General features: G+C 35.5%; 1 protein-coding gene across 1 annotated transcript in view; it reads right to left on the minus strand.

Moving 5' to 3' along the window:
- LOC124297277 (collagen alpha-1(IX) chain) overlaps positions 1-23218 on the minus strand; it is a 147599-nt gene extending 124381 nt beyond the window's left edge. Inside the window, exons 1-2 of the mRNA XM_046748132.1 lie at positions 22329-23218; positions 1205-1284 (exon numbers count right to left, since the gene is read on the minus strand). Coding sequence (XP_046604088.1) covers positions 1205-1284; positions 22329-22339 — 91 coding nt within the window. The 5' untranslated portion in view covers positions 22340-23218. The remainder of the gene's footprint in view (positions 1-1204; positions 1285-22328) is intronic.
- Between the last annotated feature and the right edge of the window lie 604 nt (positions 23219-23822).

The following is a 23822-nucleotide window of genomic DNA, read 5'->3' on the forward strand; positions in this document are numbered from 1 at the left end:
CATTTGCAGTGCGACTCGGTTCTCGTTTCACGATTTTCTTTCCATGGTGTTTAAATCTCCCAGCATCTGAAAGTTCGTTTCTCGACAATCGTTCAATCCCGTAAATAATGTGAAAATGGGCAAGCTTTCCGAACGATCTGACGAAAGAAAAATTGATGTAACGAGTGTTTCTCACGCAGGTGAGATCATTGACCGCATTTTGTACCTAGAACTATATTTTTCGATTGTGGTGAAAAATGAAAATAGTTAAAATTTCTCTCAGAGTGCTTAAATTAAACTGGCTTTTTGAAAAATTCTACCGCGATTCTGATGCGTTCACCGTCCGACAAAGAATAGTCCATGAACGTTCGGCGCAAGAGTTACTTCGCATACCGGCATTCGTTTCCAGTCGTTCTATATCTGAACGGTGTACAGTTGGTACACTGTCAGTCAGTCTGAAAATTACGACTATTTATATGTGTGACTGCGGAGGAGCTGACGAAATCGGTATTACGATCTTAAGCGACTATTGCGAGCGATAGTTCCATAGACGAAGGCCAACGTTAAGATAGGCGTGTCCGATCAGTCATTCGTCCCTATCTTTTTCCCTTTATTTTCTTCTCTGTCCCGTCTCTTCTGCGTATTATTCCTCAGCCGTGTTCGCAGCTGCAGCGAGCAGAGTTAAATAGCGTCAACGAAATATGACGAAGAACATTCCTGAAGCGTGATCGAATGTCTGTTGAAAGCGCAGTCTGAACGTACGCGTCACTGCACGTTTCACTTAAGGAAAGTCAACTTGATCGGTTATCAAATTATCAATCAGATTATATTGGATGAATGTAATATTCTGTGAAATGATAACGAGTCAAGAAAGAGAACTGGAACGATCGAAAATCACTTGGAAAGTTACAGAAATCATGATAATCGTCGTGAATTTTATGGTGAACGTTCATTCGTTTTCATTCTACGAACTTTCGCCCGATCCTGTGCTTTCGCATATTGTCAAATTACCAAGCAATTTTCATTAACATCGAGTGATTTGTTGTAGTTTTCTGTAAGCCAATTCGATCTTAAAATCACTGAAAATATCCAGAACGCTTGGAAACCAGAGGTAACATTGAAGATGAATAATTGATGGGACGCAAAATGAACAAAAATCTGAAAATCAATGTCTGCAAAGAAGCGGAATAATTCGTCTGCTTTGTTTGTCTTTTTGTCTACTCACCATTTTTTTCGTTGAATGGATCGAACGCCTGATTTCGCACGGTGATGAAAACGGCCGATAAGATGACCAAAGTGCTGAAACTGAGAAAAATAATCGCTTTCAGATTCGGTTACGGATGCAACTTGTAAACTCAGACACGTATCCATGCATGGACGGGCCAATTTAATATGCGAGCAATTAAAACGAGGAAACCGAGTCGTAAACGATCCCTCCTAACGCGACCGTTCGCCAGGAACGTGACGCTTCACCTGAAACTTATCCCGTGTTACGCTTATTGCGCCAGGCAGGGAACACGCCGTTAACGTGTACACACTGTGCGTGCATGGATTTGTGTGTGTGAATCCCCGGAGAGATACAGTGTCGACTAATCTAACATCCCTGGCATTACGCCCGGGAATCTGATATTAGAATCTCGGACTCGTATGGCGCAAGAGAAGATCGGATTTCCAAAGACAAACAAATTTTTCGGAATTTCGCACGGGGCTACGAAACTGAGGCGATGACGTTTACTCGAGGAGGTAAATGTACCCACTCACGTTTTATGCCGCAGTTTAATCGGTCGAGGATAAAGACGGTGAAAATAATTCGTAGGAAGCAATTTTTCAAATCGTATGAAATTTCAGATTTATTGTGAATATTATTGGAAGTCATCGAAGTGAATGTGACTGCTTGAAGGCGATTTATTCGAACTGTTGTTGGAAGTAATTTTATTTGTACGGGTTTATATTTAAATTGAGGATAAACCCTTCTTTGAATTCCATACATTAATTGTTCAATCATAATTATCACCGGTGTATTATATTATTATTTAATTTTGGGAAATTAAAAGAAAAATGGTCACAGAAAAATTCTATGATAATTATCATGATAAAGTTATTGAGATGAAATAAACTAAATCCGACGAAAATAATAAGTATGATGCAATTTTTTTAAATCGTATGAATTTTCAGATTTCTCGTGAATATTATTGGAAGTCATCGAAGTGAACGTGACATTGCTTAAAGACGATTTATTGGAACTGTCGTTGAAAGTAATTTTGTCTGTATGGATTTTTATTTAAATTGAGAATAAACCCTTCTTTGAATTCCATACATTGTTTAATCACAATTATCACCAGTGTTATATTTTATTCAGAAAATCTGACTTTGACTTGTTAATGAACTAAAAAAATGAACGTAAAAAAATTGTTACGACTCAAAGCTCTTATACATATACAGGGTGGTGAGGCTGAATGTTATGCATAATAATATTTGGAAGGCAAATCTCGATATTCGATGGCTATTCAGACAACTTTTTCTCGACACATGGTTGAAAATAGTAAAATAACTATAAAAAGACACGCGCCATTCAGAAAAATCTGTAATAATTCGTGGAAGTTAACATACAAGTAAAGCAATGAAACGACAAAAAAATAGTTTTCGTTGCATCGATTAGCTTTCGAAATAAAACGATTTTTAAGTTTTACGAATTTTTTTCGAAACCTTGGGAATGGCCGCTTGCGCCTAAACCAATTTGCATAAAAGCTCTTTTGCTAATGCATACCCATCGTTTTCTTCATAAGGATCCGTGAATCGAATCTTGAGACCAAAAATCGATTGCATAAAATGTCAATTTTTGTACTCCCGTCGAGGATGGAGGAAATAATTGAGTCACGAACCGCCGGGCACATGTTTTATGACCCAAGAAATATTTCCGAACGGATAGTCTAAGCATTCCCGAGACCCTTTAAAGTAAAATCCATGGAAAATTCGTTTGGCAGATTAAACAGGGTTGATTCTGATTTGTAACATCAGGCTTTCTCATCGGCGAATGAACAACAGCCGTCCGATATTTTCGAACCTCGTACAAACAAACGCGGGCAATTTCATCTCGAACTCTCCATCAACTATGACCCGTGACCTTTCTGGCACGGGGTGGCGAAGAGTCTTCGAGTTCAGGGCGATAGAATCCCGCAGGCATAAGTCAGAGGATATAACGCGGGTATATATACCGTATTTGAGATATTTGATAACCGCGTAAAGCGCGGCGCGTGGTTATACACGTGTGTGAAAGCTCAGGATGTAATTTATGACGTAATACAAGGCGAACGAACCGAGCCGGGAGAGCTGCTTAACCGCTGAATATAAAACAAGCCTCGGGAAAACTTATGGCGTACAAATGCGATTTATGGTCATACAACGATAAAGAATACTGTCACGGGGTGGAATTCACACGTGATATCAGCCGTACGATGGAGGGGACGGTATTCCGGAGGCCTCGACCCTCCTCGATATATATCGACGGACCTCTTGCAACCCTTTAAAATGGACCGTAATTCTCAGACGAACGTATATTTCCCCTTTCTTCGGGCCCGTTATTCGCTATCTCGATCAGCTCGAAAAAGGAAACAATTTTAACCGGGAATATATTGAACCTTACCGCCGTTATTAGATTATATACGCAGATTTTCTTCTTTTCGAGGATTAGAACAAGTGAGATTTCACATTTTTGATAGCACACAGACTTGGGCATGCTTGTTCAGATTTTCTGAGACGCGCTGTCAAGTCAAAAAAAACACTTGACAACACAAAAGGCTCGGAAAGTCTCCCTCTTGAGTTGATCGTCTAGTTACGTATACGTAAAAAATTTTGGAAACGCTAATTTTTAAATGTAAATACTTCGTTACGTTAACTCCTTCAAAGAAATAATCGGTATTGATTATACGATTCTGATTAACAATAGATCATTTTCTTCGTAAATTAATTCCCCATAGATAATCTAAGTTTAATTTTAAATAACTAGAATGTAAATTATAAAGATTCTGCGTATCAAATTTTTATCTCCACTCGACGAGTTTAAGAAAGAAACTGTCTGAGGGAATTTTTACCAAAATTGGACGAACAAAAAGAAGATTTCAACAGAAAAAGGAAAGTAACGATATGATATGATTTCTCTGACGTTGATAATGACAGGATTTTTACACTTGAAATTAGGTATTTCAAATTTTTTACATTCTATTCAACTTGATCGGCATCAGTTTTATTTTTTGAAACTTTGAGGTGTCATATTTTTAATTCGATAAACTTTTGATCGAACTGTACGTTCCGTACATCCTCAAATGTAATGTCTGTTAACTTTCTAACTGTTGGAAAAATTCGTTTCGTTTTCCCGAGCGAAGGTTTCGATCATTCTCAAAGAAGCGTTGAAGGTGAGGTTTTAAAATCCTCGACGATTTCTTTCGAGGGTTTCGTTCAGGATCGCGATAGCAAGTGACGAACGGATTTCATCTCACTTTCGTCAGAGTGATTTGTCCTCAAGTATGGGCGATATTTGTCTGATCGAATTGCACTCGGGAATGTCTTTTTTCTTTGAGGCACTGATTTATTCCCCGGATAAAAAAACTACGGACATCTCACGCCTCTGCGTGTGTTTTTCAATTTGAAAAATACGACTCCTTACCAGTCACGTTGACATTTAACGCACTTGAGTTGCATGGGAAGTGAGATTTTGCGAACGCCACGCTTATGGTGATTATTTTTAACTTCCCGTTTCTCTGTTTGGAAAGAAAAACGGAAGTTATTGTAATTACCCCGAAAATGATTACGCAAAATGGTTACGCGTATCTCGTTTATCGCAATTCCAACAATATTCAAACCATTTTTTTTAACGATTCCTGTTTTACTGAATTTTGCTAGTTACTGTAACAAATGAAATTTTTCTCAGTGTATGTGATAATTTGTTTTGTCCGACGATATCTCGAGAACAAATCACCGGATTTCAATGATTTTGGTCTCAATTGACGCGGAATTTTCAAACATAGAACTGACTAGATTTTGGTTTTGATCGGTTCTGTACTTTTTCAGCCATTTAAAAACAAATTAAAAAAAAAAATTAAATGAACATGATGATATCTTGAGAATCGATAAACGGATTCGAATGAAAATTGGTACCGTTAGAATTTGAGGTTGCTTATCACGAATCTGAGGTCAGATTTGCGAAATTTGTAATGGTGGATCCGTTACAGTGGTTCAAAATACAAAAAATCCTCACACATATTTTGACGTAATATGGTATCCGAGAGATTTAAAATCGTTAATCACGAATCTGAATTTTTGTTCGAAATTCAAACTGGATATTATTCTTTTTTTTCTCTATGAAATTAAAGCTTGCAGTGTGATAACGGGCTAATGGCCAGTCTAAAGCCGCTTCTTAATTGAAATTTCAACGCTTGTTGTCGCATACATTATAACCGTGACACGCGTCGACAATCTTCTCGAGCTCTTTACCATTAGACGGTTAACGCTTCTCGTCTGTTTCAGTTTATGTACTCAATTACGGAATTATGGACGCGTCCGCACGTCTTGACTAAAGCGAACGAACGACAGGCCGCATTTTATCTCAGCTCGTCTCCTACCGCCGATATTTTGATGAACGAATATTTACGTTGACGAATTTTGATCGCATGGAAAAACGATATTTTCATAGATTGAAAAGCTTGATTGGTCGCGCAAAGCTGAGTAGCAAAATTGTTTTTCCAGCATTCAATATTTCCTAAAGCTAACTGTAATCAATGAATCGTAATAACCGTCGAACACTCAAAGACCATTCGTTACATGTACACTGAGAAAAGAGTCTTGTTTATAGTGAACAGGATTTATTTACTGTTAACAAATCGTATATTTTAATGTGGTGAAATAGGTATTTTGCTATAGGTACGAAATCGGGGATTTGTATTATATACTTCTTTGTGTGAAATGAAGATTAGTTAATAGTTAATAAGTCAACTGTTTCTTTAGAAACAGTATCCTGTTGTATAAAATAATCGAACACAATGTTCAACTACTTAAATATTGGTAACGAATGAAGATTTGTTAACAGTTAATCAATCGTCCACTTTATTGAAAGTCGTATTTAGTGACGTCAAAGTACATACTCGTTGCCTCGTTACCGTACTACGGATGAAGCCGCTGTCACTTTTTCCAAACCGAGTCACTCTGGAACGGTCGAAAAGCTCACGTCGTTCTTGGGGCACGAAGATCACGTAGCGTGCGTTTGAATGGAATCGGTGATACGAACGTCCGAATTTCCCCGTGCGAGTAGGAAATAAATCTTACATCGCACGCACCCAACTTCAGACGTAACTTCGCGTATCCAGATCAGGAATTTATGAACAAAAACACACCGCACTGACATTTAAACGCTGGAAGAAGCTCGGATAAGTCCGAAGATTGTTATATCAGTTCCGTAACGTTATTGTCGCACTGTCGGACTGGCTTTTATTATATATCAACCGCTCGGCCTGCGAATTGCGTGCAAAATGTAAAGAACGTGCTTGGAACGTGCGATTGGTGAGCTTACGAGCTTCGAATCCTCAAACAAGATTTTTTAACTGTTATAACTTGTCATGTGGGATAACACGGTGTGAAATTTCTTACAACTAGTGCTAATTTTTTTAGCAAGAGAAAAACAAAATTTTAATCAATTCTCGCTTTATCTGCCACAATTTTAGAATGAGAAGTTAATATTCTATTTGCTGCAAATACTACAAAATTTCGATCGCAGTTGAAACAGCACCCATACTTATTACACGTTAATAATTTTTGTTAACAGTTAAAAAATGGCTCCTTAAAATAATCAACGAAATACATTTATTCATTATAACAACACTCTTTTCTCAGTGTATAATTATACACAGCATGACTTTCGATTTTCTAACGACCAGGAGAGCTGCGTAAAAGAAAGATTCTTTCGTTCAACAAATAAATTCATTTGATAATTTCCATTTCTTTCCGACAGTTTATTAATTTGTCAAAATTTGAAACGATCAACGTTTCAGAAAAATCGAACGAATCTGAACTCTTTTTACCTAACACGAGGCATCAAAAGACTTTGAGGATGAACGCCTGGGGCCAGATTGAATGAAGACAAAATGTGACTCGTACGTATAAACACATAGGAAGATTGAAATCACCGAACCGGCGCCCGGCTAAGAAAAGATTCGTGCTTCTCTTCTTCGTCCCAAGTGAGGCTGCCCTTACGAGGCAAGAATTCGTCAGTGCCGAAAATAACCGGCGTCGTTGCTATTAACTGAACGAGGCTTGCTTTGGCTTCGAATGCACGCATAATAGTCTAGTCGATAAGCTCAAAATGGTCTGAAATAGAGATACTGCTCTTAAAATTACGTGCGATAGCTCAGTGGATTCGGAATGACGCCTGGACAAATGTACTAAAAAATTTTATCAGCACATAAAAAATTGCAAAAGTTATAAGCAATTAACGATGAAAAAAAAGGCATTTCGTTTTTCGCCAATATCTAATAGACTGTTCATATTTCTGAAATTTTAAAAAAAGATTCTTAAAGAGGAAGAAATTTCCAATAAAAAACTCCTGGCTTCTGGAACTCTATCTCCATTGTTTATAATTTTAATTTAACCCTGAAAATGGGTCTCCAAGCTCCGTTTTTAGGTCGCGTGCGCGGCGTCAAAAGCGAGTACGACACGTTGATTAATTGTTTTAAGGTATTGAATATTTTTTAAAAATTTGAAAAAATTATGGCGTATTTTGAACACTTCAAAAAATTTATCCGCGTTGGAAATTTTACTTAAAGTTAATTTTTCAACAAGTGAAACGATTGTTAAGTAACGAAATTTTCTCCAACTTCCGTCTTCGTTGTAAATGAAAAAAAATGTTTAAATAATTGTCGCAAAAATATTTCGCTTCGTGGAGCCTTTCTTATATACATACTAAACAATATCACGCCATAAAGTTAAAGAAATATTCATACTTTGTTTATAATAATTTTTGTTCTCGAACAAAAAATGAAAAATCCAAGTAATACTGTTGAAAAAAAATTTTTTTTTCTTAATCATGATATTATCGTTTTTTTTATCAATACAAAATATCAATTGACTTGCAAAAAAAATTTTTTCCGCCATTTGTTCATAAATTTTTTACAAACAAATTGATTATTTGAATATTTTTTCAAAATTTTTTTTCACAACTTTATTATATTAAAAATGTTATGATTTAAAAAAAAAAATTTTTTTCTTCTTAACAACAATTTTTACTTGTTTATAATCGTTTTTTTATATTTCTATCGTTTAAATAATTAGTTAAGAAATTATTTTTTATTTAAAAATCATAATTGAAAGTCCTCTGTGAAGTAACAAAAAAAAAAATTTTTTTTCAATTTTTTATTGTTATTTTAAAAAACACGCGCCACAAAAGTTGCAGAGGCTGCTTCATTTGTCTACTGAGAAACTAATATAACTTTTAAACTATTACAGATACGAAAATGAACATTCCAGTCGATTTTATAAAGAATTAAACGATCTTTTAAATGAGTTATAAAAAAAATTTGTATTTGTTGTCAATCTGTTGTTATGCGCATTTGTTTATAAAAACTGATGTTTTTTTCGATGTTTTTGGAACTTTTATGACTTCGAACTTTTAAAATAATGCAGATACGGTTATTAGACCTTCAAGGTAATTCTGATAAGTAATAAAATATATTAACGTTGCAGTTGTTTATTTATAAATAATGTTATTTTTCAATTAATTTATGTATCTTTATTTTAGACCATTTTGAGCTTATCGACTAGACTATAAGTTTGATAACGTTTACGCTCAGTCTCGGCCGGCGTGGTTTACAAACATTGACGATGGCGAAAAATCGTCTGCGTAAACGTGAAGTCGGCACAAGGACTGATCTAATCAAATGACACGTCTCTTCAACCGTTAGAAAAGATATAAGTTCGTCGAGCGAACTGATTTTAAACATTGATGTAATTGACGTTAGCTTATTATTTATTCAATGATGGTTACGTGCGTAATCAGTCGAGTTTTATTGAAGGCTCAGGTCGTGCATCGTGATCATTCGGGTTCATTCTCTTATTCGGTGCGATTTATGTGCTGTGTAGAAGGATTCGTGTACGATCGAAAGATGATTCATTCCACTAGCCATTAGAACCCAAAAATTGCGTCTGGCACAATTTTTCTTGATCGACTCGAGAATTTCAAACTGCTTCTCGAACTGCGCTTTTATCACGGTATCTGATTAATGCTATTGTTTTTATTTTCAGATTCACTGTGCAAAGAATACATCTCGGCACAAAAAGCCAAAAGATCAATCAAATTGTACAGGAAAAAATCGAATTCAGAGTTTCTCTATTTAGTGACGAGAAGAAATATAATAAAAAGCATTGCGGGAAGTAAGATATTTGACAGTAAAATCGGCTGTAAGATCTTTGAGTGGTCATTTTGAATTGGTTTGATATTTGTAGAGTGAGAGAAATTTTTAGTTCCGGTTACCGCTCAGTCCTTAACTGTTTTCATTTTTTACCAAAATCGAAAAATATAGTTCTAGGTACAAAATGAAAATCAGTTTTGTAGCTGTCACCGAAAAGTCTAGTATCCGTTACTATTCTTTCTCACTACGATCACTGTTACTATATTTTCTTGTAACTGTTGCGAAAATTTAATGCTTGTGGAACAACAAATTGACGTTAAAGCCTTGTTTAACTAAAAAAGCGGAGTAAACCTCAGAAACTGATTTTGCGTTGCAATAACCAAAAAAGGATCGACAACAGAGCAAAATGTTTACGCGTACCTCGTTTTTCGTAATTCCAACAACATTCAAACAGTTTTTTCACCGATACCTGTTTCACTGAATTCTTCTAGTTACTACAACAAATGAAATTTTTCTCAGTGTAGACTCAAAGTAGGCTTTGTTTAAGAGCCCCTTCAACCTTCCACAGGTAAAGTTCAATGTTTAATATATGAATAAATTGTGGAATCTGTATTTATATTAACTAGAAGTGTTTTTATATTCGCAAGAAAGTCGAATAAAATAACGTTGAAATAAGTTTAACCTTCAACTAAGAGCGTAAAATTAGGTTTTGGTGCTTTGATTTTTAGGAGTTGGAGGTTCAATTTAAGGTTTATTTACAAATTTTCAAGAGCTAAAGGCTCAATGTAGAATTTCGAGGTTCAGTGTCCTTCAAAGTAGGTTCATGTGAACTTTGGTTAACGTGAAATGTAGGCGTTAAATTTTGACTCAGGTGATTAGCCTGATATCCTAAAATAATGATGGTCAACTAACAGCAACTCGTTACTATCAACTGTCTTCTCGTGCACCAAACCGGTTTCCGGTTTCCGAGTTTCTTCTTCCCTTCCTTGTTTCTCTCTTTTCGTTTTCCTACGCACTTAGCGCTATACCAATCCGTAAGATTCTATTACTCCGCTTAAGATTCCGCTACGTAATTACTTCGAGACTTCAGAAACAAGTCGCGCATTTCTGGACACACTCGACCAGACATCGCTGAAAAAAATCTGAAAATTTTATTACTGAGCTAATTATAATTTGTTTGGCAGTAGACGATCGGTAATATTTCAGTTGACGTGGATCTATCGATTCTTTATTTATTTACTTTCACGCTTACCATTTTGTGCACCGAAAATCATAAACTTTATTTGAAATTTAACTATTTAACAATTTTTCATTTATAGTTAAACAGAGTATATAAGTCCTTAATAATTGTGTTCGTGAACATTTTGGACAGAATTTACCCGAATCGATGTGTGATAACATACGCCAAAATAAAAATTGTATAATATCTAGTCGGACCGTTTCGTTCCTTCTTTCTTAGTGAAGAGATTTTTTCGGCCTGAAATCATCAGACTCGCATCAAGCCTGAATTCTGTGTCTCATAGAATTTACTCATAGAGATGCATCGCACAGAGTTGAAACGATCGATGCGTGTGTGCAAGTGAGTGTGAAACGCCGAGCCCAGTTTCGATTGACAAAAAAAAACGCGAGTACCGATCTGTTAGAAGAAAAGAAAAAAGAAGTAACTCTAAGAAGTGTGAGCGATGCTTCAAAGCAAAGTATCGAAATTATTTCACGGTTCGCCAGTTTCGACAGAGACCAGATACGACGGGTATCACGATAGAGACTCCAATGGCTGTAGGAACCAGCTACCTCTCGGTTTTCTTGCACGTTATACGTGTGCAGAGAAGGAAGGGAAAAGAAGATCGAAAAAGTAAAATAAACAAATCCACAAGGAGAAAGAAAAACTTCAATGCATACATTGCGTGTAAACGATGCGCGCTTCGTGATAACTTGGTAATTTTTATCAGTCGAGATACACGGAGAGAAACATCTGAGAAAAATTACCCTGCTGTTACTATAATCGTGATGTAAAAGACACCTAATGCAGTTTTTATTGATGCGTGTTGCAAAAATTACGGGTTTTGGTGAAAAAAATTACTATCTTAATTGCTTGGAAACTAAGCATTTCGGCAGCACAAAATTTGAAATGTGACGACGCATTTTTCTGATCCAGCACCGTAAAAATGTGAACCTTGTAATTTTTCATCTGCTCTCACAAAAAATATAATACGCATTTGAAAGAAAAAAAAAAAAATATCTCTCAGAATCATTGAATTTAAAATGCAATGGCGAATTTTTCAAATGCAGCACGTTAAAAATTCGGGCTTTCAAATTTTTGCATTTGCGACCGCGGAAAAATTTATGGTCTCATCGGAAATAAATTGAAGACAGCGGAGAAATTTTACCGTGCTCTCTTAGAAAATGCTTTGAGGAGGGTGGTGAGCGTCGATACAGTGTTGCCATGCTAAGCCACGTTAAAAACATAAAAAATGTCAAAATTTAGAGAATTTCATAAAATTTAGTGAATACATTCTTTAGTATTATATGTGACAATACAATTTTTTCAGATTTTTCTTCTAACCAGTTCTCGAGTAATTGAACATTGAAGTTCACGTGTATAAGCATAGCGTTTTCATATGTATGTAAGTATATATTCCGGGCATAAGAATTCTGCTTTAATGCTTAATTACTCGATAGCTGGACAGAAGAAAAATTTGAAAAAATTTGTGTTTTCGTACGTGATGATGGCAGTTCTCATCATGTTTATTGGAAAGTACGGTAATATTTTTAAGGACTGAGCGGTAACCGGAACCAAAAATTTCTCTCAGTGTTACTTGTTTGAAACATTACCGAAAAAACAGGACGTCATACGTGCAGGTGTAAGAGTAAATATCGCATATTTGATTATTGTAATTTTGAAACCAGTCTAGACCAAAAGCGAAATTACATACTAGTAAAATTATAACAAATTGTTGTTTTCCGAGAATATTTGATCAACTTTCGCGGAAGAAATGACCTCTTAGATTGCGGAGAAAAGGCTTGTCCGGATGACGGGTTTAAAAGTATGTCGAAAATTGAATTGAATAATCGAAAATTGGAAAGAAAAAAAAAAAAAAAAATACCGTTTAAAAATCTTCCACGAGATTTTATTCGCGCCAATGATATTGTTGAATATCAATGAAACAATATCCCGGCTATGTGATGGAAATGAATCTGAGGGGATTCGAATAACACAAGCTGAGGAATTGACAATTTAAAAAATCTTTTTATAATTGTATGGTTCGAAATTAATCAATTCCGGTATATTTAATCAGATTCTTCTTAATCAGAGTATTCGTGGAGTCATTTTAATCGCTGACCAGATCACCAAAAATTGCCTCAAAAACATTTGAGTGATTTTAGATCCCAGTAAAGTTACAGTGCGCTGATATAATTATTGACGAACGTTTGGTTTAACGTAACCACACAAATCTAATATTATCCACTTTGGAAATGAGTGTACGTGAAAAAAGAATTGATGAGATTTTTGGGAATCTTTGCGATGAACGAAATAAGCTGAAAAACGTTGTAATTGAACGTTAAAAAAATACACAAAAGTTTAATCATTCTATATGTTCGTTTCACAAATCTGTGATGCATTAGCTTGTCTCCGTCGAATTTAATCTGAATCGTTTCTATCGCATGATAGGCTAGTTTTTTCATTCGTGTTCACTATCATCGGTGACGAATAATATTGTTAGAGATTTTTTCATCGGTCGTTTTCATTTCCCCAACTTTTGATTCCGACGGCCCAGCCGATTTATCCTTAAATATTTGATTAAGTTATAAAGAATCAGAAAAAATACATTTACCATTTGTTTTTATTGCTTATTTAGTACATGCGTGGCAAATGTGATCGGCTGAAAACTTGGAATCAATATTGTTATGAAAAATATTTCACAGACACTATGTGAAAATTAAATCAGCGTGACAGTCACATTGCTAAATCGTAAGGCAATTTATTTTAAATGATTCGCCGATTTATCCTGCATCCTACTTTGATGATTCCAAAAGTCCGATAAGTTCTAAGTTTTTTAAATAAACATCCTCGGTGTTTTCGAAGAAAAAGCACATGCATTACGGATCTTCTTTCAGACCCGTTGAAATTAGACCGTTACATGTACAGCTGCGACACTTTAATTAAGGAACGTACGTGTCTAGATACATATATATATATAGCGTATAACTTGTGTACTTTAGCGATCAGGAGTGAACGAAACTCGGAACGAACTCTTTTCTTCCAGTAATTACGGAACCTACTTGAAACGAGCTGAAACAAGAATAGTTTTCATACCATCAAGATAAAGTTCTTTACGCAATTTGTATCCAGACTGTTCAAGCTTGTTTGTATCACGTACTCACAACTTACTCCAATTCTGTATCCACATCATTATAAATTTATTTCATTTACGGGGTAATTGTTCGGGAACAGGCTTTTATCGTTTTCATGATGGAAAGATTTTTCGATCTTGTTTTAACCAACGGTAAAATATTTTCAAGTTGCAGGCGTTTCAATTTTGAATTTCAGTCTTGTAACGTGTAAAGAAGTACATGAAACACAATTTTTGAGACAGTCGAAATTTGAAACCAACGTGATACGAGAAGATAAATAAGTGATCAAAAAATAATCCCACTTTCGATATTATTGTTAGAAAACTTTCTGTCGTCCAGTTTTTCCTACCCGATTATTTTATTCTCTAATCTCATTCACCTTTCACTAAATACGATTATACTTTATTTCTAAGTACAAGATCAGTGTTTTTTTTTACCGTATCGTGAAAAATACCCAACTCGATATCACAAATTTTGAGGTTATATTTCGATAGGATCAAGACCAATACGAATGGCTAGTATTGTTTAGTATTGGAGTGAAGAAGAAAAAAAAATGATTGTAACAGTTGCGTGAAATTTATTCGCATACTGGAAAAAGAATTCAAAATGATGGATTAAATTTGGAACTCAAAATGTTGAACCCTTAACAAAATCTTACGAAACGGCTTTTGATTTGAAATTCGAAAGTGAACGTTGTTGGTAAATTTAGTGTAAACTCGCATAAAAATTCTACTTATCGACGGCATCAGGATAATGTTGCTGAAATAGTTTCTCATTTCTTAATTTGTTAATCCGACTCCGTTTCCTACATACGTACGAGGACATAATTCGATGTAGAATTTTCCGCCCAACAAGTCAGCCAAGTTGTTTTTCATTTACCGAATGCAGTTTTCGATGAAAATGTAAAAAAACGTCAAACTTTTCTGTTTTCTGCAGAAAATTCAGCCATGTCAAGAATATTTCCAATCAAGACTTATTCTCCCTGGACTAATAAAGAATAACGATAATTCCCCGGAAGCTTATCGAGCGAATTGATAACCTGTTTCGCTGAGCGATACAAAGCGTGGGATTATGTCACGGGTCCGTTAAGATTTAGTGCATAATTTGATGAACTTGTTGAACCATCGATATCGGTAAAACGACCGCGATAAGCTGGAGTTGCGGGCGTCGGTGTGTTGAGAGTAAGCTTTTGTTTACTACGAGAGAGAATAGAGAGAGACAGAGAGACGGGCGAAAAAAAAGGAGCCGTTTCCTCGCGTGCTTTGTGAATTTTTCATCAACGACGTGATCTCGGATTACGACATTGGCGCAGATCGTCTCCATGGGCCTGTATCTGTGTCCATAAATTTTCAACCGACGACGTGTGTGTGCAAAGCTTGAAAAACGAGGCCGAGATACTGGCGTTTTTGAAAAATTAACGCACAATCATTTTTTAACAGCGTACAAAGCTGGAGAACAAGTCAATGTAACGTGCTAAACGTCAGTTTCGAGTAAGGAAATCTTTGTTTTCAGTTACAAGAAGGTGTGAATATCAGTTCTAGAAATTGTGTTTCGCTAAAACTTAATGCAAGAACTGTAGTTGTTTCAGGATTTTTTTTCCATCGAAGTCGATCTGTGAATGCGTTTGTACGCAATTCATCAAAATTTATGGGTAATTTGATAGTGTTATTGTATTGATAAGAGTATAATTCCTTATCAGCACTGGTTTGGTTAAGTTGGTTTACTGAAACTAAAAGGGAAATTGTGCGCAACATTTTTTTTTTCTTTTTTTGTGAATCGATCAGGAGTAAAATCGAAGTTGGTCTGTCAAAATCAAAAAACATAACTGCCAAGCTTTTTTCTTCGGAAGAATATACTCGTTTCAGTACGATAAGTGATTAATGATTGCTGAATTTATCGACATCAAATTTTTTTAAATACTTTGTTTACACCAAGCCTTCTCGTATATGCGTTGAACTGTACAAAGTGGATGAAATTTCTTTACTTTTTCAACACTCCGTATTATATCTCAGTCATCAAAATTTGACGTTCGATTGGAAATTGAATGATGAAAACGCTAGTTTTTTCCTCAAATTTTTAGGACGTGAAGATCATGGTGTAAAATCTATTTGAGTATTTGTAATAATGAAAAAGACGTTCGCTCAGAAAAGAATTCAGAAATTCGATTACAATACTGTCACTGTAATTTGCAGAAAATGCGAAGAATTTTCTTGAACGAAAGACAAAATTTTCACAAAACTTTTGTAAAATTTAGAAATATCTATGCTCATTTTGCCTCAAAAGTGTTAAATTTCATGCCAAATGATTTATGTACCCAAAATTTTACACCTTAGGAGGATTTTTAGTCCGGTACGAACTGAGATTTAGCTCTTGTTCCAGCAGAAAAAAAAAACATTGCCTTAATCTAACTCACTGCTGCGTCTACGCAATCAATTTTCGCAAGCAGTGTCGTAAATGGTTGGAAATTGTCGTTACGAAACTTCAACAAAACTTGTTAATTCTGGATCTATCTTGAAAAAGGGTTTCCGCATGAAAGATATGTAAATTGTCCGAATCGAGAATGTCTATTACAAAACGCATACTTCGGATGTTTGCTAACTTGAGATAGAATTACATACAGAATCGCTCAAAAGTACTTTGATAACATGAAATTCGTAATTACTTTGATCAATCGTTTTTCTTACTTTTCTTTATTTTCACCTTATTTTCGAGCAACCGATACTTAATTTTTAACAATTATGTAGAACATCGAATTTCATTCAACAAATAATATTATTGATTTTTGTAGTTTATACTCGCACGTAATTAACTGAATTACTATCTTTGTCAAAATACTTTCGAGCGCTACTGTTTCTGATCCTAATTGTAAGATATCGGGCATCCAACAAAAACACACATTTCATTAAGTTGTACGTACGTTCCGGACTAAACCAGCTTATACAAGCAATAGTTCAGGAAACGGGTATTTTTTCATGTCACGGCCTGCGTGCCGGATTCTTGAAGATCAGAAATTCAAATTTCCTTGCACAACTACCTTGGCTGACATTTTCCGTCGGACATAAACTCTGTTTTGCGACAACTCGTCGGTGGTAAATTTATACGAGTATAAAAATCATAAGACAGAGAACAATTTGTTTTACACATTTCTTAACTATATCTGTTGGAAATTGGCTACTCGATGAAAAGCAAACAGTGAGAACCCGTTGATTGAAACGCCGAATAGACATCATACAGGCACGTGTCAAGTATCAGTACAATGTTACACAATTAACGATAAGACGTGATAGTAACGCGGACCGCAACGTCGCTCGACCAGCACGCCTAGCATTCACAAAACTGTTCTCTGTTTTTCCTAAGACCATGTATTCACAATCTCATAAATGAAACGAAGGCATATTTATTCTTCAGCTTCTTTATACAGCGACACTAAGAAAAATTTCATTTTTTACAGTTACTTGAGAATTTTCTAGTAAAATACTTTCGGAGTTACAAGAAAATGTCTTCACTGAGAAAAATTTCATTTGTTACGGTAACTAGAAGAATTCAGTAAAACAGGTATCGTTAAAAAAACTGTTTGAACGTTGTTGGAATTACGAAAAACGAGGTACGTGTAACCATTTTACGATATTGTCGGTTTACTCTACTTTTTTAGTTAAATAAGGCTGTAACGTCAATTTATTGTTGCACAAGCATTAAATTTTCGCAACAGTTACAAGAAAATATAACAACAGTGATCGTAATCATGCTAGACTTTCCGGTAACAGCTAGAAAACTAATTTTCATTTTCTACCTAGAATTGTATTTTTCGATTGTGGTAAAAAATGAAAATAGTCAAGGACTGAGCTGTAACCGGAACCAAAAATTTCTCCGAGTGTTACAAGTATTTTTATTGCAAAATTTTCTGGTTACGCAGCTCTATATAAAGAAGCCACGTGAAACCCATTTTCATTTCATTCTACTCAGAACTATATTTTTGGATTATGGTAAAAAATGTGTAAACAATTAAATACCGTGTACTATTTACAACTATATAAATTTCTCTCGGTGCAATGAGGATGCAAGCTCGATTTTGACCTATTGATTATTTGAGGCTGCTTAAATTTTCACGTTCTTCGTCGTTCAGTCAATTTTATTCAGTCCAGCAAGTGCGGTTAACATAATTGAACACTGTGGTAATGAAAATGACGCAAAAGAACAAGCATCCGGAAAATTGAGACGCGTGCAAACACTGGAATCTGAATATTGCAATATTATGAACCATATTTCACATTCTCTTAACCTCACTCTTCGTGTAATTCTTGTACCTCCACGAATCAATTTTCTGAAAACAGAGACCGTTTGTCATGGAATTTTTATTTCCGCTCACTCGCAGTATTTTGATATAAATTTATCAACCTTCTTTGAATATAAAACTTTCTTTGCCTCGTCAAAAATATGGATTCTCAGCTCTTTCGCTGTCTGCATTAGTGACGGTGAATGTGAAAAGCAACAAATTGCAACCTCAACATTTCTCCTTTCCTTTTACCCGCTATTATTAGTTGATCTTAGATTTTTGACTCAGAGTCAAATATATTTTGCATAAACTCTCAACTCGATAGCCAGCGAACGATCTGTTTTTATGCAAAATTTCTTGACCTCTGTCTGATCGCTGAACTTTAGACTATTAATTCCTTAAACTTCAACAACGAACTTTCTTTTTTGCGATATAGTTTTTGTTCAGTTTTCGATATAAGGTAAGAGATGAATAGAAAAAGATAAGAGTTCCCTCGAGCTCTTGGGGTTAAACCAAAAACTGTCTTATATTTGATAAATATTTTTCAATTCTACAAACTTTGAGATTAAATTTATTTCCCGTCGTTAAAGGTGTGAGCGATAAAAATTATATAATATTTTACATGTATTTCTAGGCCACGCAGGGCCTGAAGTAACAACGGTGAAGCGTAATTTGTACGTTCCACCTGTCCGTACCCGAAACCAGTGTTTACCGAGTAAATTAACAGTTCAATCGTTCGTTTACATCTATGCATGTATCACGCGTAGGTGATGCAGGGTCGAGGATGATGTGAATGGAATTCCCTAAAATCTTGTTACGAAATACTTGAAACCGGAAAGTTGGTTGACGGGTGAACAGCGAGAGAAGGAGAGAAGGAGAGAAGGAGAGAGAGAAAGAGAGAGAGAGAGAGAGAGAGAATGAGTCCCGTTCGATAACCCGAGATCAACGTATAAGACTGCACGCGGTGGGGATCGAGCCTTGCAAGCACGTGATTCCGTGGAAATTATGATCCATTTTTTCCATCTTCGGACAGTAAAAAATACACGCCTTAAGGTTGTTCGAACATTAGAGAAAAGTAAAGATGAAAAGCTGAATGTTTTAAATTAATTATTAAAAATTGACTTATATCCATTTTTGATACAATTTAACCACGACTTATACAGATAATAATACAAAAAAAAAAACTGTTATTTATATTAATCTATTTTTGTAGATTACACGAAAATTATAAAAAAAACGTATTCTGACGTGTAGTTTTAATGTAGCATAGAATTTAACTAAAACCTAGCAACAACAACATAAACCGTTAGATGCGCTGAGGCCGGATTTATTTTTTGCGAAACAATACTTGATTGAAATAACATTTATTTATTACTGTTCGTGAATAAATAATTAAATAAGTTGTGATCTGAGGAAATATCTAAATTCATGTTATAAACTTACATCTTCGAATTCTTTATTCTAGTCGAAAAAGAAACAAAACTAGATTATTGCAACTTACGGGGTAATTGAAAAGTCGTGTGATATTGAGCGGAAAACTATTTTCAGAAAATCTTAGTTTATTGAGCTTATTTTTATGTTTATTAATATAATCGTCAGTTTGGACTTTTTTTTTCTTCAATTCGATCATCGATCTATTTCTATGAAGTGGAAAACAGGGAAAATTATAAGCCATTATTTAACCAAACCTGAAATGTCTTCGTAATAAAATTAAATCTTTGAAGAACGAATGCATTATACATTATATAATGTATTGCATATGAATTATATCGAGCTGTCCGCCTACACGAAACCAGTTTTCGTCCGACAAATAGATAACATATATACGTCCTGCGGCTGCGATAAGTAAATATGGATCAATGCAATTGAGATTGTCGTTGAAATACTTTGTGCGCAATCTATTGTGCTCGTGCGTGTAAATTTTTATGCGTTCAGCTCAGATGAATGAACTACGCGAAAGAAAATCACACTCACCATTCGCAATATCCGTCACAATGTTTCATTCAACGTTGAAAAGTTTATTACACTCAATTCGTGTTTATTCTTTAAAATTGAAGCGATAAGAAATGTTGTTTGAAAATCTGATCGATTGGATTTTTGTGTAGTTTGAAGAAATTTTGAGCGACATTTAGTTCCGGTCGTAGGACCAGTTGAATGACATTTTTGTTTTCGAATTTCAATTTAATATAAAAGTTGAGCGATTCGCAAATCAATGCAACTATTTGATCCTGACGAGAATTAACGGTTGAACAAACGGAATCGGAAATTCATGATTTTCTGCTCAATTATGATCAAGGAACATAGAATGAAGTTAATATTTTTCGAAAGAAATCGTATTAGTAAAATTACGGTGTTTTTAAATAAAAAATTGTACTTAACGCACTCGCTCGAGAAAGAAAAGAAAATAATTCAGAGTCATGGAAAAACATTCTAAAATACTAGAAAAAAAATGGTATAAATCCGTATAGGGTGAAAAAAATACCTGCTGATGAAACTCTCAAAATTGACATGACTTTGACGATGAATCATGCTCCAACCGTCTGCTCGGAAAGAACTTTCTTAACTTCTGCTTCACCAAATTCATCGCCACCGATTCCGTGGGTTTGATTGTAAAGTGTTACACAATAAGAATTAGTACGAATTCTATCGATATTCCGAGAAGAAGAAATTACGAATGGAGCATTACCGGTGAGTATAAGAGTAAAATTGTCCGTTACAACACATGTTGAGTAGTTTAATATTGAAACACAAATTACCACTGAATTAATAAATTTCACGCTCAACCCAGCGTGAAATGTGCCTGGCAGCTGAAAGAAAGTCTTAGTTTGAAGAACGAGATGAAGAAAGCGCATGAAAATATTATGATAGTAAGCAATGTAATATCGGGATGACTATTATCATTATTCACTACATTCGTGCGTGCAATGTGTAGTGCGTCGACCTTACGGCATATCACAAAAGTTTTTTTTATATCTTTTCGTTCCTTAGTCTCGTTTTTGTTTTCAATCCGAACGACGGTTTAAAATCTCACGTTTCAATTTTTGTAAATTTAGATTCATGTAATATTAATTCGTATCAATTTTTTTTCCAACTATCAATCGAGGATCATTCTTCTCGTTCCGAAGTCGACTCTACGTAATTTACTTAATGTATACGCAATTTTTCACGTCAATTTTGAAATGGAAAAATCTCTTCTCGAGCATCATATTTTCGAATCCAACGATGAGAATATTCATGCTCGTTACTGAGGAAAATTCACTTTTAAATTAAACTTCTTTACGTCTGACGTTTCTCGTTGATATTTGCGTATTGTGCTAAACAATCTTCAAAGCAAAGTGGACAAAAATTTTTTTACACTATCGTGATTTTTTAACGACGAAGCGAGGAAGCATTCAAAGACTGAGCGTCTTGAAAAAGACCTTTTTTCATTTTAATATCTTAACAACGATATTTCCTACCCATAAAAAGGTGTTCGGACCAAAGAGGGTCGATATTTCTGGCAATCTATGATAGCCTACTTTCTTTGGTGTTAAATCCAACATCTTTCGGTGTTGATTAAACCTTGCTTATACAGTTTTTTTCTATTATCCATGAAATTGGCCAGAATAATTGCGACTGTAGACCGTTGAATTTAACGCGAGATGGGATGGGCCATTGTAAGAGAGAAAAAATAGAGCAAACGTTACTCAAACTGCATGAAAAGAGGGACGTATCAAGGTTTTCGGTAAAAAATGCTTATGTAAACCATATGTTTTACTACAAATGTAACGGATTTTACTCTGTACACAATAGTTTTCACCGTTTCTAGAGTAAATTCTGCATTTGACGAAGTATATTTTAAGAAAAAAATCTGACGTGTCTGTCTTTTCTTACAGTTTTAAGTAAAATCTGCTCTTTCATTCACCCCGTGTACGGGATTCCATATTTCGGGTATACACTGAGAGAAATTTTTAGTTCCGGTTACCGCTCAGTCCTTAACTATTTTCATTTTTTACCACAATCGAAAAATACAGTTCTAGGTACAAAATGAAAATTAGTTTTCTAGCTGTTACCGGAAACTCTTGTATCCGTTACTATTCTTTCTTATTACGATCACTGTTGCTATATTTTCTTGTAACTGTTGCTTGTGCAACAATAAATTGACGTTAAAGCCTTGTTCAACTAAAAAAGTATAGTGAACCGAACAAACTGACTTTGCGTTGCAATAACCAAAAAAGGATCGACAATTTTACTGAATTCTTCCAGTTACTGTAAAAAAACTAAATTTTTCTCAGCTAATTTAAAGGATTGAAGACAGAGTTTGATGATGTAAATTAATAGATGCTCCTTACCTGGGCCACATTTTAAATCATTCACCTGCGACGTTGACTGAGGAATTGAATTTTGTTATCAAAGCAGTTCACCCGGCTGTCAGAAGCAGGTCTTTGGTAGCGCGTAGCGCGGGTGTCAAAACTGTCTGTTTCTTAATTAACACACCCGGAAGATCAGAGCGAAGGCAGCTCGAATCGTCGGGAAAAGTTAATCAACGAACTTTTAATGAACTCTGTATAAATCGACGGTTGTTTTGCCAGTTTCACGCAGGTACAACGATCGCATTCACATTATTATAAACTTCCGGCAGTCGCTCTACGACTTCTTTAGCGCGATTCGAAAACGAGAAGATCCCACCAGCCAGTACGAGCCGATCATAAAAGCTCCGCAAAATTCCACGACGCTCCGTAATTGCGGTCCCTTCTATTTCAGCGTTTCTAATTTATGCCTCGCGTACTTCGAGCACGTTTACGCACTAAAGCGACGACTCGGCGCCTCGAATCGTCGTTCCAGCAGTCAAAATCAATTCACAATTCTTCTTCTCTCTTCCCTTCGTCCGCGCAATTTACAACACAAATTATTAGCAACACTCCTCGAATAACAATTGTCGTTCCTTCGTCGCAGATTCACTAAACTTCCGCTCGCGATTTCACCGTTCGCAAACACTCGTCGCATCAATCTTCTCCTAAACACCGTTCACCAAGAACTGAAAGCTCCAACGCACGAATGAACGCCCTGAGCTTCCGCGATCCTCGACAAGCTTCCGCCGGCTTTATTCTTCCCGAATGTCCTCCTTATCCGTTTTATATTCCACCGCTCATTTTTCCAGTAGATATAAATTATTCATAAAATCACAACTGCACGTGTGTGATAACGCCGTATGTATATATATTATATATTATACACACACACACACACACACATATATATATACATATATATACCTATACGCGAAAGCATACGTGTACCTACGTTTACCGGGACGTGATTATTTTTGCCGATTGTTGGAAATTTCTTTCTTTCCTCCTTTCTAAAACTTTTATAAAATACCTCGATTTTTACTAGGTCCTCGGCAGCTGTCGCCGCTTCTCGACGATTTAAATTTTCCACGCACGTGGCGGGCACAGCGTCGGGCTTGCGACTGGCCGTTGTACCTCTGACGGTGACCCGTCTAGACTACCGTCTCCATCCTGCGGCCGTTCCGTCAACCTGACTTTCGAAATACACGAGATACAACTGCCCGATCCGTGTTTCGTGTCGTTCCGTGATTTATTATTACGATTTGTCAGGAAAGTTTCAAGTTTTTATAGGCATTGCTTCGTCTATATTTTTCCACGTCTTCGTACGATTCTTCACCCTTTTTATCCCATGTTTTCTTTTCTTTTTCTTTTTTTTTTTACCTTCTTTTACGCGTCGCGCAAAGTGTTTTCGATATCAGAGAACGGTCGAATCGTGTATTTGCAATTGAATTTTCACAAAAAATTATTGTTTCGAAATAAATTGGGTCGTAATGT

Source organism: Neodiprion virginianus, chromosome 2, assembly GCF_021901495.1.
Source record: "Neodiprion virginianus isolate iyNeoVirg1 chromosome 2, iyNeoVirg1.1, whole genome shotgun sequence".
NCBI lineage: Eukaryota > Metazoa > Arthropoda > Insecta > Hymenoptera > Diprionidae > Neodiprion > Neodiprion virginianus.